The sequence below is a fragment of the Globicephala melas genome, chromosome 12 (genome assembly GCF_963455315.2).
Source record: "Globicephala melas chromosome 12, mGloMel1.2, whole genome shotgun sequence".
In the NCBI taxonomy this organism is placed as follows: domain Eukaryota; kingdom Metazoa; phylum Chordata; class Mammalia; order Artiodactyla; family Delphinidae; genus Globicephala; species Globicephala melas.
This window is the reverse complement of record NC_083325.1, coordinates 68,286,216-68,303,696: the sequence shown is the minus strand read 5'-3', so window position 1 is coordinate 68,303,696 and position 17,481 is coordinate 68,286,216. Positions and strand designations below refer to the sequence as shown.

Here is a 17,481-nt window from a genome sequence, read left to right as displayed (position 1 = left end):
AAGGAGAATTAATTATTGTTTGTAAAACACTTTAAGATTCCCTGATGAAAGACCTTGTATAAATGCAAATTATTATTATTGTCATTAAAAGTGCTAGACGTCTGGCCTACTGGCTAATGGCCTGGCAGAGCTCTGAGCAGAAACGAAAGCCAACTCCAGGCAGAAAGTTTGTTCTGGTTGTTCCAGAGCAATAGCAGGAAGAAGGAGCCAGCGGAGGAGGGCTTGGCCCCCGACTGTGAAGTGAAGCCATCCAACTCCCACCCAGGGTGAGCAGGCAGCAGTCTGACTGCGAGTCCAGGGCCTGTGTGTCCCCTGAGGGCCAGGCCTTACTCAGATTCATCCCTTGGCCCCTGCAGAAACCAGCCCTTGTCTAGCTCAGGAGCTCGGTCGGCATGAACGAGTGAATGTCTGGTTGTCTGCTGGTCTGAAGGATGGATGCTGGCCTCCATACTTGGGGTCCTAAGTCAGACCCAGAGACAAAAGGGAGATAGATAGAAACCTCTTGCCATGCCTTTGATGGTGCTTATTAAGGAGGGAACCCCTTTAGCAAAGCACAGGGAGAGGTCATTTATTAAATTACTGCTTCCACTAAAGAAACTGTCTGTGGCTTAAGTGGTTAAATTGATCCCAGAGCAATAATATTAATAATGGATAATGGTACAGTCGGCTCTCCATGTCTCGTGAGTTCCACATCAGGACAATATTTCAAAAATATTCAAAGAAAAATATTCCAAAAAGTTCCAAAAAGCAAAGTTTGAATTTGCCAAACACAGCAGCTATGTACAGAGCATTTACATTGTATTTACAACTATTTACATAGTATTTACATTGTATTAGGTATTTAAGTAATCTAGAGATGATTTAAAGTATACAGGAGTTGTGCATAGGTCATATGCAAGTACAGTCGGATCTCCGTATCTGCATGTTCCATATCCACGGATTCAACCAACGGAGGATCAAAAACCAGAGTTGTTTGAATCCAAGGCTGCAGAATCCAAAGATATGGAGGGCCAACTACTATGCCATTTCTTTTTAACATGAATTTATTTATTTTATTTATTTATTTTTGGCTGCGTTGGGTCTTCGTTGCCATGCACGGGCTTTCTCTAGTTGCGGCGAGAGGGTGCTACTCTTCATTGCGGTGCGGGGGCTTCTCATTGCAGTGGCTTATCTTTGTTGTGGAGCACGCGCTTTAGGCGCACGGGCTTCAGTAGTTGTGGTACGTGGGCTCAGTAGTCGTGGCACGTGGGCTCAGTAGTTGTGGCTTGTGGGCTATAGAGCACAGGCTCAGTAGTTGTGGCTGGCAGGCTCTAGAGCGCAGGTTCAGCACAGGTTTAGTTGCCCCGTGACATGTGGGATCTTCCTGGACCAGGGCTCGAACCCGTGTCCCCTGCATTGACAGGCGGATTCTTAGCCACTGCGCCACCAGGGAAGCCCTACTATGCCATTTTATATAAGGGACTTGAGCATTCTTTTTTTTTTTTTTTTTGCGGTACGTGGGCCTCTCACTGTTGTGGCCTCTCCCATTGCGGGGCACAGGCTCCGGACGCGCAGGCTCAGCGGCCATGGCTCACGGGCCCAGCCGCTCCATGGCATGTGGGATCTTCCCAGACCAGGGCACGAACCCGTGTCCCCTGCATCGGCAGGCGGACTCTCAACCACTACGCCACCAGGGAAGCCCGAGCATCCTTGAATTTGGGTATCCGCGAGGGTCCTGGAACCAGTCTCCTGCGAATACCAGGGGATGACTGTACGTTAGACCTGGAAGTAAGCTCAGAAGCCATCCCCTCACTTTACAGATGAGGCATTTGGGGTACAGAGAGGTGAAGTGGCTCATCCAAGGTCACATAGCAGGTGAGAAGCAGAGCCAGGATCACAACTTAAGCTTGATTATGTCAGGGTAATAATGCCTCCCATTTTATAGTACTTTACGGACGTGGTACTTCTCCACAACCCTGGAGAGCTTTAAGATGACAGATGACTTTACTGTTAAAGGAACCTTCCGGGTATCCTTTGCTCTTCTGGGGCTCGTTATTTAGAGAACATTTATGGTGCCTCCCATGTGCACTTGTTTGAATTGCACGTGCCCTTCTTTTCCTTCTCCCAGACATTCAGACTAGGCCTTGTTCTTCTGTAGGGTGCATTAATACTTCCAGGAACCAGGTGGACAAGTGAGAGGGAGGTCAAGTTCATCGCTTTCATCCCTTGTTATCACAGTCATAATTCTACTGAAAAGTCACCCAATGCAGGTCCCTAAATGAGAGCTAAAGATACCAGTCACCACCTCTGGACACACAGACCTACAAGAGGGCCATTTAGGGGGGTTTGTAAGAACAAACGTAGGTGTAATGGGAGTTGGCAGTAAGGAGCCCTCAACATTCATTACTGGGCCATTGGCAATTCCAGTTTTACGGAGTTTTTTTGTTTTTGTTTTTTAAAAACATAAGCACCTTTCTTCTTTAAATTAATTAATTTATTTTTATTTTTGGCTGCGTTGAGTCTTCATTGCTCTGCACGGGCTTTCTCTAGTTGTGGCGAGCAGGGGCTACTCTTCTTTGTGGTGCGCAGGCTTCTCATTGCGGTGGCTTCTCTTGTTGCAGAGCACGGGCTCTAGGCGAGCGGGCTTCAGTAGTTGTGGCTCGCGGCTCTAGAGCGCAGGCTCAGTAGTTGTGGCACACGGACTTAGTTGCTCTGCAGCATGTGGGATCTCACAGGACCAGGGCTCGAACCCATGTCTCCTGCATTGGCAGGCGGATTCTTAAACAATGCACCACCAGGGAAGTCCAATTTTATGGAGTTTTAATGAAGGAGAATGAGATATGCCTAAAATGATGTTTGGGAGGGGGAGGATCACCAAATCAAAGAAATTTAGAAATCACCGCTCCCATGCCTTCGTTGTGTGAATGAGGAAACGGAGGAGTGATTCAGTGTCCCACAGCAGATCCCGAGGGGGAGGCCTGGTCTCTGCGCTCAGCTGCCAGCGCCTTTTCCACTGGAAATCATGGCATTGTGGAAAGAATGTGCTCTTTGGAGTCAAGCAGCTCTGGAATCATAAACAGCATTGCCACCTATTAGCTGTGTGATCTTAGAAAAGTTACTTTGCACCTCTGAATTGTAGATTTCTCATTGGCAAAAATAAAGATATAGGTGTCCCCCACTTTTTGAAAGTTCGCTTTATGCCACTTTGCTTTTTCTTTTTTGCGGTACGCAGGCCTCTCACTGTTGTGGCCTCTCCCGTTGCGGAGCACAGGCTCCGGACGCGCAGGCTCAGCGGCCATGGCTCACGGGCCCAGCCGCTCCGCGGCATGTGGGATTCTCCCGGACCAGGGCATGAACCTGCGTCCCCTGCATCAGCAGGCAGACTCTCAACCACTGCACCACCAGGGAAGCCCCACTTTGCTTTTACAAAAGACCTACATTAGTACCTGTTTTCAGTAACTAAAAGACATCCAAAGAGGATTTTCACTTTTATCAAAAAAGGCAAAAAGCAAAAATAGCATTCAGCGTTTGTTTTGTGGCAAACCCTTGTAGAGGCAGAGCGCACCCCGAGCAGCCAGAGTGGCGCCGCCAAGCTCCTTCCCCAGGAACCACACTCGGCATCTCAGCATCAGGCCACCATAGCTTTGAACTGTCTGCGAGCATCTTGCTTTGTCTCATTTTATTTTTGCATCCGTTAGCAAGATGTGTCCTAAGCTCATTGCTTCTTCGCTTTATGCCATTTCGAAAGGTTTCATAGGAATGCTCTACTTTCAGATGGTGGGGGGAACCTGTACTAATACCTGCGTGGTAGTAGTCCCATTAGGAGGAGTAAACGTGAAATAGTATAGATGAAAACAAATAGCGCGGAGTCTAGCAGGTGGTAGGCACCTCCCTTCCTTTATACTCCTGGCTTCCAGACTTTTTTACCACAATCCACAGGAAGACATTTATTTTACATCCACAAAAGTTTCACACACAAAAAATTCTACTTGCCACATGTGATGTACTCTGATTTTGATTTCATTTTATTTTAATGCTGGTCAGGACCCACTAGGTTGATTTCACAACCCACTAATGGATTACACCTATCGTTTGAACAAGCCTGTTTCATACCTTGTGTGGATATCATTTATCCACATTGTATGTATGTCCTTTCTTTCCTTCCAGGCCTTTCCCCCCTCCCTCCCTCTTTGTAACTGGCACACGGCCACACAGCTAGCTGTTGCCAGCATGTGCCGGGCCCTGTGCTCGTGCAGGGTGGAATGAGCCCTGCGGGCCTGCAGGGCAAGTGAGCTCTGCTTCTGCGCCCCTCCCCATCTTTGCCATGAACCTCAGCATGGTTGAGAGGACCCGTAGGGCCCTCCACCTGCAGAAGTTCTGCCTCCTGCCAGCCTGCTGTGGAACTTGCCCACACTCCCAGCCCAGGAGCCCACCTGAAGTTCCCATTAAGGCCATTGCACCCCAGCAGGGAGGGTAGGCTGCGGATGTCCTCTCCCATCCAGTAGTTTCTTCTTTGGGAATTGTTGCTTTTCCATCTGGAAACCCAGAGAGCCAGGCGTCTGGGAATATCATTTCAGCTGCTGGGCGGGGGGATTAGACTGAAGAGGGACCATGGCCGTCCTTGCTGCCCCTCCCCCAGATCTTCAGGGGGTATCTGTGAGCACCCAGCTAGGAGGGCGAACACCCAGAGTGTGCGCTCAAAAGGCAGCAGGCAGGGGCCTGAGCCGCGCCAGGAGACAGAGCTTCGGCCTCTGGATGCTGAGAGTCTGTTGGGAGAAACCCGGTTTACAACCAGGCGAGCATTACTTAAAAGCCCCAGAGAGACTCTCTGGGGGGGAAGAAGATTGTTTCGTGCTCCAAAGAGTTGATCTCCTAAGCGTTCTCGAAGCCCTTTGGGGGTCCGGCACTGTCCTGTGCAGGCCGATGCCTGGCGATGCTGAGCGGAAGCCTGGAGGCACCATCCCCGCTGGGGCATGACCAGGCCCCGCACTACGCATGGTCAGCTCGCCTGGGACCCCGAGCACTTCCTCTTTGAGGGCCATCCTTTGGTTTTTCCCCTGTTGCTGATTAAGGGGAGGAGGGTAATCTGTGATTTTGACGGTGACTCACCGCCATCAGACAGGCGGCGGCTTCTCCCCAGCAGTCCAGCGCAGGTGAGCTGCGTGAGTAGGAGATCCCAGCACCCTCCACAGGCATCTGCATGGCCACCAGCAGAGCCAGGGCTGAGCTCCCACCTGTGCGGCCCTGGGCAGAGCCAGCAGAGAACATGAGATGCCCGTTGCCAAGGCACCTGCCATCCAAGGCACACCAGGCAGGCGCAGATGGTGAGACAGGTGAACAAAGGGTGGTGGCTCTGCTCTGGGGTCCCAGGCCTCAGGCAGCACCATATTCCTTAGCCCCACCTACCCACTCTCTGCCCTAGCCTTAGCCCAGCCAGGTGCACTGCATCATCTCAGCTGACACACACCCCCGGAGGAGAGGGGGGCCGGCCTTTCTCAGTGGCCACGCTGCTGCCCCCTCCTCCCAGCTTCTCATCAAGCAGGTTCGCGATGGAAAGAGCATCAGCCTGAGAGTAAAGAGATAGGGAGGGTGGGCTCAGATTCTGCCTACTAGCTCTGGGGCCTTAGGGCAGCCCGTTGGGACAGCCATGCATTCATTCATTCATTCCTGCTGTCAGGCCCTAAGGAAGGTGAGCACCATGGGGCACTAAGGGTAAACCACCACCAAATTCTGCCCCCAAGGGGCTTCCAGAGAAGAGCTAGGCCATGTGAGAGGGACCATCAACTTCTCCAGCCCTTAGTTTTCCCTTCCCTGTAACGATCGGACTATATGGCCGCTAAGGTTTCTTTCTGTTGTAAAATTTTATAATTCTAAAGTACATCTTTAAATAAGCCAAGCTTTCACAGTCGTTTGAGAAATGTTTGTTGAATTGCTGTGCGTCGGGCTCTAGACTTGAAGCTGGGCTGCAGAGATGTCTGAATATGAGCAGCGGGGCTTGCCGTGAAGGAGCCTCTAGTGGGATGTCGGGGGATGGCTGGACTGTGACAGACGCTTGCAGACAAAGCTGGGAGCCCAGGGGAGGAAGGCAGCCCTGCGGCTGGGGGAGCCCACGAGGACTGCCCTGCCCCTCCCTCTCATTTGGCCAGTTGGCCCACGTGGCCTCCTCCCCTCAGACACTGCAGCAGGGGGCGCCCGGGGAGCAGAGGCGACTACAGCCCCCCACCCCAACCCCTGAGCAAGGCCTGGCCCTGCAGTTGCAGAAGCTGACTGCGCGCTGCTCAAGCCCCAGAGGAACTGGCCCGGCTCCAGGAGGCCTCCTCGGAGAGTCTCAGAAGGAGGAAGAACCACTAGGTAATTGTGAGCATTCAGTGCGCGTTGACAAATACCCTGTGATTGAGAAGGAGCCAGATTTCATCCCAATACTTTGGTGTCTAGAAATGGAGCCCAGTTGAGTGTTTGTTGAAGTCCTCCTAAAACAGCATTTCATTTAATTCAACACATACTGAGACTACACATACTGAGACTACGGTCTCAGCCTTCTCACGGGCGAGGAGCCCGAGCTGTGTAAGACAGAGTCTAACATCTCAAACTCAAGGCGGACCATGGCTGGGCCTGAGGTTGGAGGCCACTGTGCCACGGAACCCAGCAGAGGGGAGATTGATTCCAGCCGAGGGCGAGGGCCTCTGCCCGAAGCTGTGAGCGTGTGATACTGTGTTCTCGGTATGATGTCAAGCCTTTGCATCTCAAGTGTGTTAGTGTCCTTGTTTTGCGATCTTGGACCCCCTAAAAATGAACCAGGCCTGCCCAAGGGTTGGCACATTTAGGGAGACCGTGTACATGAACCAGTTACAGCCACTTGTTTGTTCCTAAAGCCCATACCAGCAGCCAGGCTGACATCGCTCAGGGCACAGCTACAAAATAAGGTCCCATCGTGCCGGGCACTTGCTTACGAAGGCGCCCAGAGTTGGATGGGCCGTCTTCACAGTGGCCTTTGGAGGGTTTGGGGTGACAGGCATTGAGGCAGAACCGGGTCTCTCTATAGAGATTCTATTATAAGGATGACCCCTTTGCCACGGGGACAGTAACCCCAAGTGAGTCAGTATTTACAGTGGCCGTTCGGGACGATGAGGACAAGGCAAGACCACAAGGAAGATTAGCGGGACTTGTCTTACGCTGTTTACGGCACTGCTTTGATTTCAGACCACAGTCGGCTTGCTTAGGACTGATTAAAAACATGTGCCAGTTGAAGTCACAGCTGCAGAAGAAAACTGGAAAAAGAAAGGAGCCTTAGATGTTTGGGAACTTGCCTCTATTTGCAAAAATGAATTCTGACTTGATTTGTGTGTCCTTGATTTCCTGACGAGGAGGTTCGTGTCCCCGAACCTCTCCTCCCACCCCGCGCTATCCACCGCCACCCTGGCCTGACTCAGCAAGCGTCGTAAGGCTCATCTGACGATTGCCCAGAGGAAAGCATTTGGGAATTCCAGAAAGAGGCTACTGAGTCCAGTTTGGGAAGAGAGCAATTGCCTAGGCTCCTGCCAAATACGAGGCCCCAAGTATATGAGGCTGAAGGCGGCAAGATCACAGGGCCTCCTCCTTGAAGTGGCGCTCCCGTGGCAAGAGGAGCGCCGCGGCACTGGGCTCAGGCTGTATCTCAACTAAACTCGCTCGGTGTCTGTTTTCTCACCTGCGAAATGGGACCTTGACTCCTGCCCCACGCGGCAGTGCTGTGAGTGCCACCTGTGCGATGTTTAATCTGCTTTACGGGCTTCCTTCCTCTTTCCCCGGAGTCTCCAACCTCTTAGGGCTTTTTGTTCTCTGTTGTTGTTTTCATTTTCTTAAAGCCGCACTGATTCAATTGTTCAGATGTTGATTGCATGGATTTTTGTTCTTTTGAAAAGGTCCATTGAGTAAATCTAGACCTATAATTCCAGCGGGGAAAATCCCTTTTGATGAGACTTGTTGGAGAAAGTTTCCTAACTGCCCTCATCTCGAGGCCTCTGAGGAGCTTCCTGACAGCTCCCTGTCACCACTCTCTTTAGTGCCCCCAGAGCCCCTTCCCCAGAACACATAGATGATTGGATTTTCCAGGCGTTGTTTCCCCTGACAACTTAGTTTGAGCTCCCTGACTCTGGACCTCCTCTCAGTTGGAGGGCAGACATGGCCGAGAGGAACAGGCCTTCCTTCCCTCTCACCAGCTGCCTGTGGTTCCCTGAACATCTGCTCAGAGCTCTGCCATGTTTGTGAAGAAGCATCCCAGCTAAGGCGACCACCGTCTCCCCTCACCACCGTCACCTGCGGTGCGTCGGGGCCTGGGCTTGGCTGGTGCCTTCACTGAACAGGTGAAGAGTCAAGACGCAAAGAGGTTAAGTGGCTTGCTCAAGGTCACATGGGTATCTCGGAACCATTACTGGGTGGCACTTAGAGATTGCCAAGTATCCATCTTCCTGTTAGAGGTGAGGAAACTGAGGCCCAGCTCCCGATGACCCAGCGAGCCAGGGCCTGGACTAGAGCCCATGTCTTCTGCCTCATGGCTCAGTGCCCTTTTCACTTACCCCACCGCCTCCCCTTTATAATACTTCTTGACCTGGACAGAAAAAGGTCTGTCTGAGGACTGGGCCCACTTCAATACCCCCGTCTGGGGTAGCCAGAGCCACATGATTCTTGAACATCCATCTAGTCCACGGCTGCGACCTCCCCCCGACCAAGCTTTTGACCAGAGCCACGCACGGGAGCACACGCAGCAGCTCAAGCAGATGCCGGCCGGGGCGCGGGTGCCTCCCGCTCGCACCACGAGCACGTCTCCAGCAGCTCCGGGCTGCATTTCAAGAGGTGCGCAGTGTCCCAACGACTTTGGCTGGGTGTCCGATCCTGAGACTGACCACCTCTGTGCCTCCAGCTACCAGCTCAATACGATATGTCAAAAATGACCCAAGAAGGCCCAGGGGAAAGGATGAACCGGGAGCAAGGACCATAGGACCTCTCCATCCACACAGGGGTTTTCTCTTCTGCAGCTACAAGTGCCCTGGCTGTCCGCCTCTCCCCCTCAGACCCAGCTGGGTCCCCACCGTAACAGTTGACACCTATTGATCAACTAGTTTGCCAGGTACCAGGCCAAGTGCTTACGTGGAACATCTCATTTAATCCTCGTGAGGACTATACTTTAAGGTAGGCGTCGTGGCTCACCTCTTAGAGTTGAAGAAATTAAAGCTAAACCGGTGAGTCACTTGCCCAGGTGGTACAGCCAGTAAAGGGCAGGGCCAGGCCTTGAGCCCACACTGCCTGCCCTTCACAGCCTCCAGCCTGCAAGGCCTTGGATCATCAGGCACAGCTCCCTGCCTTGAAGATGAGGGACTGGCGCCCAGAGAAGGGAAGAGACTTGCTCCTGGACCCAAGGCCCAGAAGAGTAGACCTGCTGAGCAGCCCAGCATGCTGATTCCTGGCCTCAGGGGTCTGTCTGCTCCGCCCCTGCTGCGCCTGTGAGCTGAGGCCAGGAGCCAGTCCTGCTTCCAACTCATGGACAACCTACCTGGCCTCAGCCTGGGGTCAGTTCTTTAAGTTTTATTCTGCTAGCCTGCGACTCTGGGATTGGATGGAGTTGTGATCTTATAAAACCCAGAGTGAAGGGACTTCCCTGGCGGTCAAGTGGTTAAGACTCTGTGCTCCCAGAGCAGGGGGCACGGGTTCAATCCCTGGTCGGGGAACTAAGGTCCTGCATGCCACACAGCGCAGCCGAAAAACTAAATAAAACCCAGGGCAGAGGGACTGAGCTCAGTGAAGAGGGTCAGAGCCTTATGCTGTCCTAAGGCACGTTTAGCTTGAATTTGGTCTAAAGATAATGTCTCTTCCAGTGGGAGTAGAATGAGGAGCTTGACTGACTCAAGGCCTCCCTCCCTGAGGGCCCTTTTGGCCAGTTAAGGGGGGACATGAGAAGACCTTCCCCCCACCCCCTGTAACACACTTAGACTTTTAAAGCTTACCATACACTTCGTCTTTGGGTGAAAGCGTTTTTTAAAAGGTGACAGACAACTAGTGCCATTGGCAGGCAATATACTCTGGGCAGCTCTCCATCTTCTCTGATTAAAAACTGAAACAAATGAAAACAGCACTTCAAAAGAAAACCTATAAATGGATGGGAGCCAGTTGTCACTCTCCCCTTCCTCCTCGCCTCCGTGAGCTGACTTGGTGAGGATCCGCGTTGAGAAGCACTCACGACAACAGCTGGTGGCATCATGCCTTTAAATAGCCCTTCTCCGCACTGCTTCCCCCGGGCGTCACACCCTTTGCCCTGGCAGGGAAAGCCCAGGACACAACAGGAAACTTCAGAACTTTCTGAAGAAGGAGAGAGCTTGCTGCAAAGCTTGCTCCCTCTCGCCAAGACCTTTCGGTCTAAGGAGCTTGCACTGGTGTGGCCCCTCCCCCAGAAGTTTCCAAGGAAAAACTGAGCTGATGAGATTTGCCCAGTGTGAGGCCGGGCCTGAGGAGGGAGAGCGGGGGAGAGATGCCCCTGCCCCCGTGCCCAGGGCCCGTTCCAGCAGCAGCCAGCACCGCTCCCTCATCGGGCACCTATCTTGGAGCCAACAGCCTGTGCCCCTGGTGTCCTCCCCTGTGACTTGCGACAGGGACGCCACCCTGCCCAGTGGTGCTGGGGTACGTCACACTCCACGGTGTCCTTCAGGCAGTAACGCAGATGCAGCGGAGACGGGCAGCGGCCTGTCAACATCTGACCCTCTACAGAAGGGCCGCCAGGCTCCCCTCCAGCAAACACAGATACCGCTGGGGAAATAGCAGCAGGTGAAACACGGGGAAGAAACGAACGGCCCTCACGTCCGAGTGGCGGCAGCCAGTTGACAAGGTTCCTTCCCGCACGTCTTGTGTGTGAGCGTCGCATCAGGGTGGGCTTGTTGCCCCTCCTCACTGTGGGGAAACAAAGCTCAGGGCTTCTCTCGCCCGGCCAGCCTCACCCTAGGTCGGGGGCCCCTTCTGCCTCAACACAGTCCCCCTTCCCATAATGACGATCGTGGGCAAGGGGTTTGAGGTCCTAAGTCTCAGAGAAGGTGGTGGTCTGGCTGGGTCAGGATGCAGATGGAGGAAGGTGTTTATCCTTCTCACTAACCGTCGGCATAGGTTGAAGTTTGAGAATGGACGACAGTTTATAGTTTTCTTCCTCAGAAGCTGAACGTTGCATTCTCCTGCATTGTGGGGTTGCTGTCTTTCACTTTCCTCGACAGTGTGCAAGGGACGTGCTTTAACTGCTCTTGCAAACCTCGTGGCCGTCGGTAGTTACCTTAATTACAGCCATGAAGTCCACACTGGGCCCTCTGTATGGGCAGGCCTGTGGGGTCACAGAGAAGGGGACATGCCCCCTGCTTTCCAGGTCTGGCAGGGCAGCCCGGCCAGCAAGCCGTGTGCACACGTGACACGTGCCCCAGCAGAAGCACAGAGAGCATCTGCAAGCAGGGAGAGGACCTTCTGGTGACCAGGGAAGCCTTGATGGGGGCAAGGGCGTTTGGCCTGAGCGTGACTAAAGCCCCAAGGTGGAAATGGCACGTGTGAGGAAGAGCAGGTGGCCACACTGGAGGGGACGGGAGTGCGGGCCGGCATCCTGGACCGTGCGTGGGCTTCAAGGGGCTTGCGGCGTCCCCCGACTGCATGTGACATCACAGTGAGGAGACCTACCTGCAGTTTTTCTGGGAGAGCATCCTTAGCTTTCTTAGCTTCTCAAAGGTCGGGGGAGGCACGATCCCAAAAATGTAACCGAGGAAAAGTGCAAATAGTAAAAATCATGGCATGCCAGGCTGCGAGTTTGGGCAGATGAAGGGTCTCGGTTGGGGTAGTGACAGAGACCCACATTCAAAGAGAATTGATTTAGTTGCAACAGGAAAGCAAAGTAAGCCTTTTTTTTTTTTTTTTTTTGTGGTACGCGGGCCTCTCACTGTTGTGGCCTCTCCCGTCGCGGAGCACAGGCTCCGGATGCGCAGGCTCAGTGGCCATGGCTCACGGGCCCAGCCGCTACGCGGCATGTGGGATCTTCCCGGACCGGGGCACGAACCCATGTCCCCTGCATCGGCAGGAGGACTCTCAACCACTGCGCCACCAGGGAAGCCCGCAAAGTAAGCCTTTTGTCCCGGGGAGAAACAGCAGTTTTGTGAAAGGTAACAAGAGAGGGAGCCCAGGTGTTGGGACACAGGGGAGGAAGAGGAAGAAACTTCAGGATGACTTCACCGCAGGGGTTTAGGGAGAAGTGGAAACTGAGGGTTCTGTTACAGAAGTACCAGGGGGCCGAAGCACTTTCAAATGAGTAATGTTGATGAAAAAGTACATTTGGAACACACTGGCTTGAGTTATAGAGAGACGCCCAGGTCACAATGTCCTGGAGGTGGTTGGAAATGTGGGCCTGGAAGTTTGGGAGATAAATAAGGGCTGGAGACCCAGATTTGGGGTGGGGGGAGGGGCAGATTCTCTGCTGAGGGTGTTTCGAGCCTGAGAGGACGCGAGGGGAGTGGCGAGCAGGACAGGAAGAGTAGCCAACTCGATTTCTGTGGGAGTGGGGAAGGCGGGAGGGAGAGGAAGAGGGACGGAGCGGGTCTAGATGTGTAATGTCCCAGGGACAGAGAGCTTCCAGACACGGGGGCCCAGGCATGAATGTGGCAGAGAGGCTGCAGAGACTGGGACTGAAAAAATTCAGCAAAGCACGGAAATTTGAAAGAGGGTTTCCGGTGACTTGGCATTAGGAGAGGGGATCAGGCAGGTGTCATCAATGGCTGCTCTTAGCGGCGACTTAGTGGCGACCCCGGGGCTGCTGAGTTGTGTGGGGCTCTTCGCCCGACGCTGAACCACCCATGTGACGCTGAACCGCCGACAATGAACCACCCTTTTGAGTTTCGTGACTGCTGAGCAGTCCTCTGCTCTCTTCTCACAGACGGGTTTCGCCTTGTTGCCTCTCGCAGCTTCAGCAGGTCTGCCCTCTGCCTTTAAGTTAGTTCCCCGACTCCTAATGTGGGGCTTCTGACCTCCTGGGAGCCTGGAGCGCCGAACTTATGAGAACCATGTCCTAAATAACATGGACGTGGGTGAGGTACCGAGGCCTTTGTGGTACTGATGGTGACAGGTGTCTTGGTGGCCCTTCCTAGCTCAAGTCACAGGTCCAGGTGAGCCACTTCTGGATAAGTCCGGTGTGACTGCTCTGATCTCACGGGCATCAGGGGTGCGGGAGGGAAGCCTGGCAGGCACACGCGGTGCCCACCGCCACCTCTGCGGCTTCCTCTCCCTCTGCTTTCTACCTCACCCTTTCTCTTCCGGAAGAGTGTTTAGTTCCCAGCTCCTGCCAAGCCCTCCCGTGCCCCCAGGCCTCTGCTCCTGCTGTGTCTTTTGCCTCAAACACCTGTAAAATGGCTACTTCACCGCCTCCTTCACTGGTGGCCCGAGGCTGGTGCCTCATGGCATTGCCATAAACGCCCTCACCACCGCAGTTGATATCTCTCGTGTGTCTGCTCCTTCTCTAAACTGAGATCACCTGCATGATAGGTGACACATCTGGGTCATCTCACAACCCTTGGCACCTAAGGCAGTGCCTGGCATGGTCAGTGTGGCATGTGCCCCTCTCCTGCCGTTTGACAGAGAGCCTGCTTCTCCAGATTCGAACCTGGTTGCGGAAAAGCCTAACGGTCTGCCCCAGACCCTGTCACTCGTCTGTGGCTGACCAGGGAACGTTCTCCTGACACCCAGCCTGGCTTTCTTGCCAGTAGATCGAACTACAAATACGTCTGCCAACGAATGGAGGCCGTGGATCCCTTAGAAATCCCTCTTATTAGACCCTCTCTGTCTCTGTGAAGTCAGAGATCCACCTGAGTAAAAGTGCAACCTTGCTGATATTTCAGATCACGAAAGCGACTGGGTGGTTGGCTTGTAGCTTGGACCCTTGGCTTTGACCTGGGGCAGGGCAGACGGAACCCGAGTCCTGATGTCTAATAGGAATTGGCAGCCAGGAAGGTCCGGGTACAGGCCCTTTAAATATCCATGAGAGATAGCACGGTAGTGAACTGTATGGACCTCCCTTGGAAAAATCCAGAGGGCTTTGCATCAGCAGGGAAGGAAAATCCAATCCAAGATGCATGAACAATAAATAACAACTGTCCCGAGTTGGGTTGAGAGCTCTGAGTTGCACTTTTTTTTTCAGGATGTTGTGCTAACCACAATTTTTTTTCTCCCCCTTTCCCACCAGGGCTTATTTCAAAACCTTTGTCCCTCAGTTCCAGGAGGCAGCGTTTGCCAATGGAAAGCTCTAGGAAACACCAGTCTTGAGAGGTGGCCAGCCAGGCTGCTCTGTCCACATGCGTGTCAGCACATATGGCCGCTTCCTGGAAGCCATTGGAATGTCTTCACGGCAGCATTTCACTCACACAGCAGCTTTGCGCCCCGACTGGAACCCACACTTGAGCTGGCTGGCGGGCACCTGGGTCCCAGAGCCCCCCACCTCTGGTTGCCCCCTCTTTGTTTCCTTCAGTATACTTCTTAGTTGGAAGAAATAAAGTCACAAATCAGGATGCTGTTACTTTTCCAGGGAACGTAAGACATCATAAATGCACACGCCCTGATTCCAAAGCCTTTGTCTCCGAGACCTCTTTTAAGTTTTCAGATAGCTTTTTCCTTTCCCCCTGGAACTAGCGCCTTGTGCGTGTGTGTTTCACACCCAACCTTTCCCATTTGGACAGTCCCTCACTGGAAAGGTGCTGCCCGAATGAGTCTGACCAACTGGCAAGGTTTCAGCCACCTACCCAGCTGGGCCCTAGGCCAGCGCTCGGGAACAATTGGGAGCCAGCGTCAAACGCCGCTCCCCCACCCATCTCCAGGCCCCCGTGTGTGTGCCGTGTACAAAGCCCATCCTGACCCAGGAGGCAGTCGCTGAAGGTTGCTGAATGCATCAAGGAACCCATCCCTCTCTCCATCCCTCCTCCTGAGGCTGATGGGAGAGTTGTTTGGGCTGACGAAGCACTGTGCGAATTATACCTGGGAGACACAGGTTGGGTCCCGTGGGTGACCCCTGCGCTCAGGCCTGCCAGCTCCGCAGCCGTCCGGGAACGGAGCGGGGGAAGGTGCCCCGAGCAAGCTCCATCGTCCCTAAGTGTACGGATCATCAGGGCCAGGCGGGGTTTCAGAAGCCACCTGGTTTCCACGCCCAGCCCCTCTCCCCTGCTGCTCCCTTCAGCGTCAGAGGCGAGAACTAAGGCCCACAAGCTAAAGAAACTCTCCCAGCAAATTAGGGCAAACCTGGGAGTCGGGAGCCGTCACACGACTTCCCTCAACTTACACCCAGGCTGGCCACAGCCAACTTGCCCGCTTGACAAGGTCTAGTTCAGCTTAGCGGCGTCCCACCCTGAGGGCTTTCGACACAGGGAAGTGGGACCTCGGCACGGAGGCGAGAGGAACCAGCAGGCTGAGTGGCCTGTGCTCTTACTTCAGCCCACCTGCCTCTCTCCCGCTGTAGGGCCCGCACAGGTGGAACCCAGCCTCTCACTCTTCCCTCAGCTCCTCTTGTGGTTGGTGGAGCTCAGTTTCACCGCGTCAGCCTGAAAGCGAGCCAGCTCGGGGCCCTTTTGGGGGCCAGTGAGGGAACCTCTCCATCCTGTATTCTCCAGCACCCAGGGATGTTCTCAGGAGGTGAGAGAACAGGTAGAACAGACCTCCCAGCTTGGCTTCCAGCCGAAGGGCTGCCCCACTCTGGGATCTTTCACCACCTGAGTACTTTGCCTTGAAACCTTGGGAATTCCCATGACAGAGAGCAGTCCAGAGTCGTGCGTCGGCGCCGTAGCTTTGCTGTCAGCCGGCGGTGTGACCCTGAGTAAGTCACTTCTCCGTGTAGTCAGAACCACCCGGCGAGCTTTCTAAAAAGCTGCTTCTCAGGGTCCCGCTGCAGGCCCGCTGAATCATATCTCATTAGCTGGGGCTTGGGCATCCGGATTGTGATAAAACTCCCCAGGTTTCTGATTCTGTTGAGCACGTGGTCGCAACCATGCTGGAGTCTCTTCTGACCCTGGCCAGCTGCCTACCCCAGTAAGGGTTTCCAGCTCCAGTTCTAGCCGGGGGTGGTTGGCAGCTGTGGGGTGGGGTGAGGTCACGTGGCCGGGACCCCTGGCATTTCAAATCGCCAGTCCTCAGTGACAGCGGCCAGTATTGGGCAGTGTGACCTGGGAGTGGCCCTCCTGCCCCTGCCAGTCTCTTGGGGTCCAGATGGCTCGGGCTGGCCAGATTGTCAACGGCAGCCCGCACGTCTGGGAAGCAGGCCCAGTCCAACCAGAAGTGCTGTCCTGCACTTTATCTCAGCACATCTCTGCAGCAGACCTGTGAGGTAAGCAAGTGAGGAAGGTCACCCCTGTTCCACAAATGAGGAAGCAAGATCAGAGAGGTTAAGTGAGTTACCCATGATCACCAGCCAGTCAGTGCCAGAGTGAGGACTCAGCCCGGGCTCCCAGCTCCAGATCCAGTACCGCTTCTCACGTTCGTCCGTGACTCTAGTAAACAAACGGAGACTTCTTTCTTCCCCAGCGAAGGATGATGTACTGTGTGTAGGTTTGTGAGCATGGAGATGATATGATTTTTAAAAAGACTTTCAGCCCCCTTCGCACAGGGGGAAGATTTGGGCTCATTTTCTTATGCAGAGCCAAAGAACAGAAGGTGACAATAGCCACTTCATATTTCAAATGCCAGGGACTCAGAACCAGTGTTTTTGAGATTTTTATCTCTACCCACAACAGCAGCGGAAGCAAGCGGCACTTGTAAATGGGCGACAGTCGCCTGTGTATTTTTTAAACACTTCTTGCTAGTTCAGCCCATCGCTGAGCATTGCACCCGCGCACAGAGTGCAGCCCAGGACTAATTAGTAAATGGCTATAAAATGCTTTGAAGATCAAAAGTGCCATATACGACAGCACATTATTATTACCTTGTAAATCCTGTCTCCAGCGTACTCGGCCCTTGTAATTTCAGTTGAATCCTTAGCTCAGCACAGACAAGGAAAAGGACTCAGATGTTCTGAGTGTTTACTACTAATGGCTGCATCTCCTGGGGGGCCGGGGAGGAGGCATAAGAGACCGGGGCAGCCAGTGTTCAGCCTTCTCCCAGCCTCTCGGTTTCCTGAGGACCCACTGACAATAGGGAGATGGTGCTTTGTTAGAGAGAGAGAGAGAGAGAGAGAGAGAGAGAGAGCTCGTTTTCTCCTGGGGATGAACTGGAAAGAGGGTGGGCTTGAGGAGGAGAGACTTGTATTTGAATCCTGGTTCTGCCCACTTAGTGGCTGGTAAATATTTAATGAGCAGTTCTTCAGCAGTTTAAAAAAGAAGAGAAATAAAAGGAGGGGGCTGGTTTGTATTGTTTGCCGATTTCCATGGTGTAAATGCTTCCACCATGACCAATTCCAAGCTCCCAACATGAGGTCACTGGACGCAGGCTTGGGAAGAGTAGGGAGCGTCGAGTGGTGGGAGCCTCTGTTGGGGTGAGCGGGCT

General features: G+C 53.6%; 1 protein-coding gene across 3 annotated transcripts in view; it reads left to right on the top strand.

Moving 5' to 3' along the window:
- Positions 1 to 14,583, top strand: part of BABAM2 (BRISC and BRCA1 A complex member 2) — a 434,423-nt gene extending 419,840 nt beyond the window's left edge. For all 3 annotated transcript variants that reach the window (XM_030858076.3, XM_030858078.2, XM_030858079.3), the window contains exon 12: positions 14,204 to 14,583. In XM_030858076.3, the coding sequence (XP_030713936.1) occupies positions 14,204 to 14,267 (64 nt within the window). In that variant the 3' untranslated portion in view covers positions 14,268 to 14,583. The remainder of the gene's footprint in view (positions 1 to 14,203) is intronic.
- The last annotated feature ends 2,898 nt before the right edge of the window (positions 14,584 to 17,481 follow it).